We start from the raw sequence: 10,000 nt of genomic DNA, 5'->3' as shown, positions 1-10,000 counted from the left end.
ACCTGTCTCCATAGTAACCCTGACCTGTCTCCATAGTAACCCTGACCTGTCTCCATAGTAACCCTGACCTGTCTCCATAGTAACCCTGACCTGTCTCCATAGTAACCCTGACCCGTCTCCATAGTAACCCTGACCTGTCTGTCTCCATAGTAACCGTGACCCGTCTCCATAGTAACCCTGACCTGTCTGTCTCCATAGTAACCCGTCAGACCCTAAACTGGACCCAGACGATCCGATGGCGCTGAGGAGAGGACACATCCGGTACCTGAAGGTCAGTCTGTCTATCTATATATATCTATATCTATCTATATATATCTATATCTATATCTATCTATCTATAATCTATCTATATATGGTGATTCTAGACTCTATATATCTATATCTATCTATATATCCTATCTCCTCTGAGGAGAGGACACATCCGGTACCTGAAGGTCAGTCTGTCTATCTATATATATCTATATCTATATCTATCTATCTATAATCTATCTATATATGGTGATTCTAGACTCTATATATCTATATCTATCTATATATCCTATCTCCTCTGAGGAGAGGACACATCCGGTACCTGAAGGTCAGTCTGTCTATCTATATATATCTATATCTATATCTATCTATCTATAATCTATCTATATATGGTGATTCTAGACTCTATATATCTATATCTCTATATATCCTATCTCCTCTGAGGAGAGGACACATCCGGTACCTGAAGGTCAGTCTGTCTATCTATATATATATATCTGTAAACAAAGGGCCCACTGCATCTAGCAACATGCCTGTTTACAGAGCCTAGGCTGTGTAATAACACTGGATAACTACTTGTTCATATAATATATAATCTAATGTGTGTGTGTGTGTGTGTATGTATGTGTGTCTCTCTGTGTGTGTGTGTGTGTCTCTCTGTGTGTGTGTGTGTGTGTGTGTGTGTCTGTCTCTCTCTCTCTGTGTGTGTGTGTGTGTGTGTGTCTCTCTCTGTGTGTGTGTGTGTGTGTGTGTGTCTCTCTCTCTGTGTGTGTGTGTGTGTGTCTCTGTGTGTGTGTGTGTGTGTGTGTGTGTGTTTCAGGTCTGTGAAACAAACCAAGGTGACGTCATCGCGAAGGGCGGAGCTGGAAAGGTGAATGCTGCTCTCTGATTGGCTTATTCACACGTTGATATATTGATGGTGTAATAAACGACTGTCTCCCTCTAGAATGTTTCCCAGCTGTAACTACATTAGGCCCATACGGATGTTGTATACCCTGTCTCTCCCTCCCTGCCTGTCTCTCTCTCTCCCTGTCTGTCTGTCTCTCTGCCTGTCTCTCCCTGCCTCTCTCTCTCCCTGCCTCTCTCTCTCTGTCTCATACCTGCAAACTCATCGCTTTTCGGCGAAAATCGCCGCTTAGAATCAAAATATATGACCCACGTGAATCGTATAGATCCGAAGAGTTTTTGTTTTTGGGAGGGGGGGGGGGGGGGTGGTAGCGCTGCCAGAGAAGTCAGCCAGCGCTTCCCAGACTGGACTGTGTGGGCGAGTTACCGTAGTGTGAGATAAGGGAATATCGTTATCTTGGCAATAAAACATCTTTGGTAGACGTCATGAGTATTGTCCACTCAGCGTTAAGATCGGGCACAAGCATCACTGCTGCCGCTGTGTGTTCAGACTTTAGAATTGGCTAAAAGTCTCAATCAAAGCCCTTTTGATAATAAAAAATTAGAGGCTTTGATTAAACACTGTCAATGCTGCAGAGGTCAATGTAACAGCCTACTGAAACAGAAACTATACGGAGGGACGCAGCTACAGGTACAGTCCCTTTATTTCGTCGCGCTGTCAGTTTGCCGACATGGCTCTCTGTTAGACTCGAGACATAGAAAGAGATCGCGGAAGCCGTTCCCGTAGACAAAGTTAACGGGCAGGATATCCCCGACTGATTTCATCCATCAAACCACAGAGTTTTTTCTGAGCGGCGTCTCACTCGCTCACTGGGTCTCCCGGGTCCCGGTGATTTTCACCGTCACAGCGATCGACTCGCTGCTTTGCTGGGGCGGAGACTTTGTGTGAAGGTGATTTAACATCACGGTCGTAGACGAATGTTATAACTATGCTGCATAGTTTGCACTGCACTGTTGACCCACACAGGACTCTTAAGTGAAGCTGACAGTTTAATGAGCGCACATTGCAGAAATGAAGTGTCTGCAGTGCGCTCACAATCAGAGCCGACCGACCGACAGGCCCCCCCCCCCCCCAATTTATTTTAATTTTTTAGTTTGTGTGTTTGATATTAACATCATATTATTATATCATACAAAAAAATGAATACAATGTTTTGATCTAGATAGCCTAGTTAATAGCCCAATAATTTAATCAGTTAATCTGGGAGGTAATCCAAGTTTAACTGATCACGTCACGTTCACGTCCAGTGTGTATTGAGTTTATTTAAAAACATTTGGAAATGGGGCTCAGATGCCCATGCACTGTATAACCTATTTCAGCCTCGTCTGTGGAAAAAAAGATAGCTGGACAACAGAGTTCTTCTGCTTCATTCCTCTCACTGCATTTAAATGCATTCATTATATTACAGAGAAATATGTCTCGTAAAAGAAAAAGAGCACCAAGCCCAACCCAGAGGACCCTGCATAATATTTTATTTTAAATGAACATTTTAATGGAAAATTCAAGAAGCTTCTAATTCATCCGACCCAGTGTCTCCAAATTATTTGTTCACACAAATTTCCTCAGATTTAGCCTCTTAATTTCCCTCTCAAAGTGCACCAGATTCATGCATTTCACTTTAAAAAGTTTAAAAAAAATCTCCCGGGGGGGCATACCCCCGGACCCCCCTAGGAGGGTCAGGATCTCAGCTGGCTATTATTTTCACCCAGCTGGACATTGGAGGCAATAGTGGAGAACTCTGGTTGTGTGAATGATATTTAACAATAGCCAATCGTTTGGACAGCGAAAAACACCCGACCCCCCTAGAAGGGACGGGTGTTTGTCACCTTTTTCACCTCCTATGAGTTTGCAGGTCTGCTGTCTGTCTGTCTCTCTGCCTGTCTCTCTCTCCCTCTCTCTCCTGTCTCTCTCTGTCTGTCTGTCTCTGCCTGTCTCTCTCTCTCCCTGCCTGTCTCGCTCTGTCTGTCTCTCCCTCTCTCCCCCTGCCTGTCTCTCTCTCCCTGTCTCTGTCTGTCTCTCCCTCTCTCTCCCTGCCTGTCTCTCTCTCTCCCTGCCTGTCTCTCTCTGTCTGTCTCTCCCCCTGCCTGTCTCTCTCTCCCTGTCTCTGTCTGTCTCTCCCTCTCTCTCCCTGCCTGTCTCTCTCTCTGTCTGTCTCTCCCTCTCTCTCTCCCTCCCTGTCTCTCTCTCCCTGTCTGTCTGTCTGTCTGTCTGCCTGTCTCTCTCTCCCTGCCTGTCTCTCTCTCTAACCTGTCTCTGATGTTTCCTCTGTAAGGAAAATAGTTATCGGCCCAAAGTAACTCTTAGTAGCTCGATGACATCATCATCTGAAAGAGGCAAAAATAAAATGCTTTACATATAACTACACGGTTAGCTTTGGCCTGTCTGTCTCTCTAACCTGTCTGTCTCTCTAGGATCTGTATGATAACCTGTCTCTCTCTCTCTCTAACCTGTCTGTCTATAGGACCTGGATTACAGCCTGTCTCTCTCTCACCTGTCTGTCTCTCTCTAACCTGTCTGTCTCTCTCTAACCTGTCTGTCTCACTAGGACCTGGATTACAGCCTGTCTCTCTCTCTCTCACCTGTCTTGTCTCTCCCCCCAAAGGACCTGGATTACAGCAGCTTCCCGGGGGAGCATCCTGTCTCTCTCTCTCTCTCTCCTGTCTGTCTCTAACCTGTCTGTCTCACTAGGACCTGGATTACAGCAATTTCCCGGGGGAGCAGATGGAGGAGGATGACTCTCTCTAACCTGTCTGTCTCTAACCTGTCTCTCTCTCTCTAAAGGACCTGGATTACAGCCTGTCTCTCTCTAACCTGTCTCTCTCTCTAAAGGACCTGGATTACAGCCTGTCTCTCTCTAACCTGTCTCTCTCCCCCCCCCCCCCCAAAGGACCTGGATTACAGCCTGTCTCTCTCTAACCTGTCTCTCTCTAAAGGACCTGGATTACAGCCTGTCTCTCTCTAACCTGTCTCTCTCTCTAACCCGTCTCTCTAACCTGTCTCTCTCTCTAACCTGTCTCTCTCTCTAAAGGACCTGGATTACAGCCTGTCTCTCTCTCTAACCTGTCTCTCTCTCTAAAGGACCTGGATTACAGCAGTTTCCCGGGGGAGCAGATGGAGGAGGACGACTCGAGGACCAACGTGATCGTGAACTATCTTCCTCAGACGATGAGTCAGGACGAGCTGCGGAGTCTCTTCTGCTCCGTGGGAGACGTGGAGAGTGCCAAGCTCATACGGGACAAAGTGGCAGGTAACAGAGAGATCCACAGACACTAACCCTAACCCACAGAGAGAGACAGACGCAGAGAGACACTAACCCTAACCCACAGAGAGAGACAGACACAGAGAGACACTAACCCTAACCCACAGAGAGAGACAGACACAGAGAGACACTAACCCTAACCCACAGAGAGATCCACAGACACTAACCCTAACCCACAGAGAGAGACAGACACAGAGAGACACTAACCCTAAACACACTGGGACAGACACACAGAGAGAGAGAGACAGACACAGACACAGACACTAACCCTAAACAGACAGACAGACAGACAGAGAGAGAGACAGACAGACACAGACACTAACCCTAAACAGACAGACAGACAGACAGAGAGAGAGAGAGACAGACACAGACACTAACCCTAAACAGACAGACAGACAGACAGAGAGAGAGAGAGACAGACACAGACACTAACCCTAAACAGACAGACAGACAGAGAGAGAGAGAGACAGACACAGACACTAACCCTAAACAGACAGACAGAGAGAGAGAGAGACAGACACTGAGAGAGAGACAGACACAGACACTAACCCTAAACAGACAGACAGACAGAGAGAGAGAGAGACAGACACAGAGAGACACTAACCCTAAACACACTGGGACAAACAGACAGACACATAGGGAGACGTGGAGAGTGCCAAGCTCATACGGGACAAAGTGGCAGGTAACAGAGACAGAGACACACACACACACACAGACGGAGAGAGACAGACACAGACAGACACACACACAGACACACACACACACACACACACACACGGAGAGAGAGAGACACAGAGACACGCGCACACACACACATAGGGAGACGTGGAGTCTGCTAAACTCAAACAGGACACAGTAACAGGTCGCAGACAGACAGACAGACAGAGAGAGAGACAGACAGACAGACAGACAGACAGACAGACAGACAGACAGACAGACAGACAGACAGACAGACAGACAGACAGTTAGGGCTGGGTGACATTCCCTTTAACTTTCACATGTTTTAATCAGCAGTGATTTAAGAGATTCAAGTTATTTTTCAAAATAAAATAAATGAAAGTTGTGTATCTTCCTTCGCTGTTTCCTGAGAACTTTTTATTTTATTTTTTTTATTTTTCTAAATGTTTAAACTGTTTCCTGCCGATCAGCTGATCTTTGTTTATTTAATCCAATGTGTGTTTTGTTTTTTAAGGATTCTGTGAATATTTATTTCCTGGATGATGTCATGTTCTATCAGGATGATGTCATGTTCTATCAGGATGATGTCATGTTCTATCAGAGTGTTTAGCAAACTGAAGGATTCGGCCGGAAAGAGCAACAAAAAAACCTTAACCCTCCTCCCTAACCCCCCCTCTAACCCCCCCTCCCAACTCTAACCCTGACCCTCCCTCCCTCTTAACCCTGACCCCCCTCTAACCCTAACCCCCCCTCCCAACTCTAACCCTGACCCTCCCTAACCCCCCCTCTAACCCCCCCTCCCAACTCTAACCCTGACCCTCCCTAACCCCCCCTCTAATCCCCCCTCCCAACTCTAACCCTGACCCCTCCCTCCCTGACCCCCCCCCCTCACTGACCCTCCCCCCTCCCTGACCCCTCCCCCCCTCCCCTCTAACCTTACTCCCTGACCCCCCCCCTCCCTGACCCCTCCCCCCCTCCCCTCTAACCTTACTCCCTGACCCCCCCCCTCCCTGACCCCCCCCTCCTCCCTGTAGTTTACTTGGTTCGGGGTTTTTTTTTACACTTTTTACCCTTTTTTTTGTACAACAGCATTTTTTTACGACTGTATTTTTTTAACAGAAGTTTCTTTTTACAACTTACAATCATTGACTATGAGTCCAGATCTCCCCTGACCCCCTCCCCTCTGGACACAGAGCTTCCCCTGACCCTAACCCTCTCTGGACTGGCTGTTATTAAGCAGCGTCCCCTGACCCTCTCTGGACTGGCTGCTAAACAGGTTTAACAGGTTCTTGTTAAGCAGCTTCCCCTGACCCTAACCCTTCCATCGCCTCCTGGGGAAGGCTTTCATTGAGATACACATAAGCTGTCTAGCAGCAGAGCTAACTTTAGCATCCTCTGCAGAACTTCCCAAAAATATGTATTTTAAGTCAATTAATAGTCAGTTAATTTTCCAACGGTTTTCGTTTATTGATTTTTCCTAAACAGTTAAACGTTTGCTCGTGAACACCCCTCTCACACACACTCACACACACACCCCTCTCACACACACTCACACACACACACCTCTCTCACACACACTCACACACACACCCCTCTCACACTCACACACACACCCCTCTCACACACACACTGTCTGAGAGAAGACGAGACAAATCAAAGTATTTTATTCATTTATTTCGGTTCTTTGTTGGTGTGGGTTTTGGGTTAACCCTAACCCTGGTGCAGGTGTGGGTTTTGGGTTAACCCTAACCCTGGTGCAGGTGTGGGTTTTGGGTTAACCCTAACCCTGGTGCAGGTGTGGGTTTTGGGTTAACCCTAACCCTGGTGCAGGTGTGGGTTTTGGGTTAACCCTAACCCTGGTGCAGGTGTGGGTTTTGGGTTAACCCTAACCCTGGTGCAGGTGTGGGTTTTGGGTTAACCCTAACCCTGGTGCAGGTGTCTGCATGTTTTAAATTGTAGTTTTTAATTGGTTCTTTGCAAAGTGAAAAGCACATTGAGACTTTATTTATTTATTTCATGCAATCGTAAACGTTTGGAGCCCTGTGCTAACCCTAACCCTGCTGCTGCACGATTCGGCCACTACTGAGATTGCTGATGTGGTCTCATTTCTCTACTTAGAGGGTTCGGCCATGAGGTGATGTCATAGCAGAAGCTCACACCTGATTGGTTGAATCGTGCAGCACTATCAATTTGCTTCTATCAATATTCAGAAACATTTTATTTCCAGTTTATTTCTGATGTACATTTTTCGTTTTTTAAATATGAATGTTCTGAATATGAAAGTGTTATGGTTAGTGTGGACAGACGGGTTAGTGTGGACAGACGGGTTAGTGTGGACAGACGGGTTATTGTGGACAGACGGGTTAGTGTGGACAGACGGGTTAGTGTGGACAGACGGGTTATAGGACAGACGGGTTAGTGTGGACAGACGGTTAGAGGGACAGACGGTTAGAGGGACAGACGGTTAGAGGGACAGACGGTTGGAGGGACAGACGGTTAGAGGGACAGACGGTTAGAGGACAGACGGTTGGAGGGACAGACGGTTGGAGGGACAGACGGGTTAGAGGGACAGACGGTTAGAGGGACAGACGGTTAGAGGGACAGACGGTTAGAGGGACAGACGGTTGGAGGGACAGACGGTTAGAGGGACAGACGGTTAGAGGGACAGACGGTTAGAGGACAGACGGTTGGAGGGACAGACGGTTGGAGGGACAGACGGGTTAGAGGGACAGACGGTTAGAGGGACAGACGGTTAGAGGGACAGACGGTTAGAGGGACAGACGGTTGGAGGGACAGACGGTTAGAGGACAGACGGTTAGAGGACAGACGGTTAGAGGGACAGACGGGTTAGAGGACAGACGGTTAGAGGGACAGACGGTTAGAGGGACAGACGGTTAGAGGGACAGACGGTTAGAGGGACAGACGGTTGGAGGGACAGACGGGTTAGAGGGACAGACGGGTTAGAGGGACAGACGGTTAGAGGGACAGACGGTTAGAGGGACAGACGGTTAGAGGGACAGACGGTTAGAGGGACAGACGGTTGGAGGGACAGACGGTTAGAGGACAGACGGTTGGAGGGACAGACGGTTGGAGGGACAGACGGGTTAGAGGGACAGACGGTTAGAGGGACAGACGGTTAGAGGGACAGACGGTTGGAGGGACAGACGGTTGGAGGGACAGACGGTTAGAGGGACAGACGGTTAGAGGGACAGACGGTTAGAGGGACAGACGGTTAGAGGGACAGACGGTTAGAGGGACAGACGGGTTATAGGGACAGACGGTTAGAGGGACAGACGGTTAGAGGGACAGACGGTTGGAGGGACAGACGGGTTATAGGACAGACGGTTGGAGGGACAGACGGTTGGAGGGACAGACGGTTGGAGGGACAGACGGTTGGAGGGACAGACGGTTGGAGGGACAGACGGTTGGAGGGACAGACGGTTGGAGGGACAGACGGTTGGAGGGACAGACGGTTGGAGGGACAGACGGTTGGAGGGACAGACGGTTGGAGGGACAGACGGTTGGAGGGACAGACGGTTAGAGGGACAGACGGTTGGAGGGACAGACGGTTAGAGGACAGACGGGTTAGAGGGACAGACGGTTAGAGGGACAGACGGTTAGAGGGACAGACGGTTGGAGGGACAGACGGGTTATAGGACAGACGGTTAGTGTGGACAGACGGGTTAGAGGACAGACGGTTAGAGGGACAGACGGTTGGAGGGACAGACGGTTAGAGGGACAGACGGTTAGAGGGACAGACGGTTGGAGGGACAGACGGTTAGAGGGACAGACGGTTAGAGGGACAGACGGTTAGAGGGACAGACGGTTAGAGGGACAGACGGTTAGAGGGACAGACGGGTTAGAGGACAGACGGTTAGAGGGACAGACGGGTTAGTGTGGACAGACGGTTAGAGGGACAGACGGGTTAGTGTGGACAGACGGTTAGAGGGACAGACGGGTTAGAGGGACAGACGGTTAGAGGGACAGACGGTTAGAGGGACAGACGGGTTAGTGTGGACAGACGGGTTAGTGTGGACAGACGGTTAGAGGGACAGACGGGTTAGTGAGGACAGACGGTTAGAGGGACAGACGGGTTAGTGAGGACAGACGGTTAGAGGGACAGACGGTTAGAGGGACAGACGGGTTAGTGAGGACAGACGGGTTAGTGTGGACAGACGGTTAGAGGACAGACGGGTTAGTGAGGACAGACGGGTTAGTGTGGACAGACGGGTTATTGGACAGACGGTTAGAGGGACAGACGGGTTAGAGGACAGACGGTTAGAGGGACAGACGGGTTAGTGTGGACAGACGGTTGGAGGGACAGACGGGTTAGTGTGGACGGACGGTTGGAGGGACAGACGGGTTAGAGGACAGACGGGTTAGAGGACAGACGGTTAGAGGGACAGACGGTTAGAGGGACAGACGGTTAGAGGGACAGACGGTTAGAGGGACAGACGGGTTAGTGTGGACAGACGGGTTAGTGTGGACAGACGGTTAGAGGGACAGACGGTTAGAGGGACAGACGGTTAGAGGGACAGACGGTTAGAGGGACAGACGGTTAGAGGGACAGACGGTTAGAGGGACAGACGGTTAGAGGGACAGACGGTTAGAGGGACAGACGGTTGGAGGGACAGACGGTTAGAGGGACAGACGGTTGGAGGGACAGACGGTTAGAGGGACAGACGGTTAGAGGGACAGACGGTTGGAGGGACAGACGGTTAGAGGGACAGACGGTTGGAGGGACAGACGGTTAGAGGGACAGACGGTTAGAGGGACAGACGGGTTAGTGTGGACAGACGGTTGGAGGGACAGACGGGTTATAGGACAGACGGGTTAGAGGACAGACGGTTGGAGGGACAGACGGTTAGAGGACAGACGGTTGGAGGGACAGACGGTTAGAGGGACAG

At 49.4% G+C, this 10,000-nt stretch overlaps 1 protein-coding gene across 2 annotated transcripts in view; it reads left to right on the top strand.

The window, feature by feature from the left end:
- Positions 1-10,000, top strand: part of LOC307270447 (ELAV-like protein 1) — an 18,247-nt gene that overhangs the window by 957 nt on the left and 7,290 nt on the right. For both annotated transcript variants that reach the window (XM_080054333.1, XM_080054332.1), the window contains exons 2-4: positions 199-271; positions 1,070-1,120; positions 4,235-4,403. In XM_080054333.1, coding sequence (XP_079910459.1) covers positions 236-271; positions 1,070-1,120; positions 4,235-4,403 — 256 coding nt within the window. In that variant the 5' untranslated portion in view covers positions 199-235. The remainder of the gene's footprint in view (positions 1-198; positions 272-1,069; positions 1,121-4,234; positions 4,404-10,000) is intronic.

The sequence above is a fragment of the Ammodytes marinus genome (assembly GCF_949987685.1).
Source record: "Ammodytes marinus genome assembly, contig: scaffold_104, whole genome shotgun sequence".
Taxonomy (NCBI): Eukaryota; Metazoa; Chordata; class Actinopteri; order Uranoscopiformes; family Ammodytidae; genus Ammodytes; species Ammodytes marinus.
The sequence above is the reverse complement of the archived record's forward strand: the minus strand, read 5'-3'. Positions and strand labels throughout refer to the sequence as shown.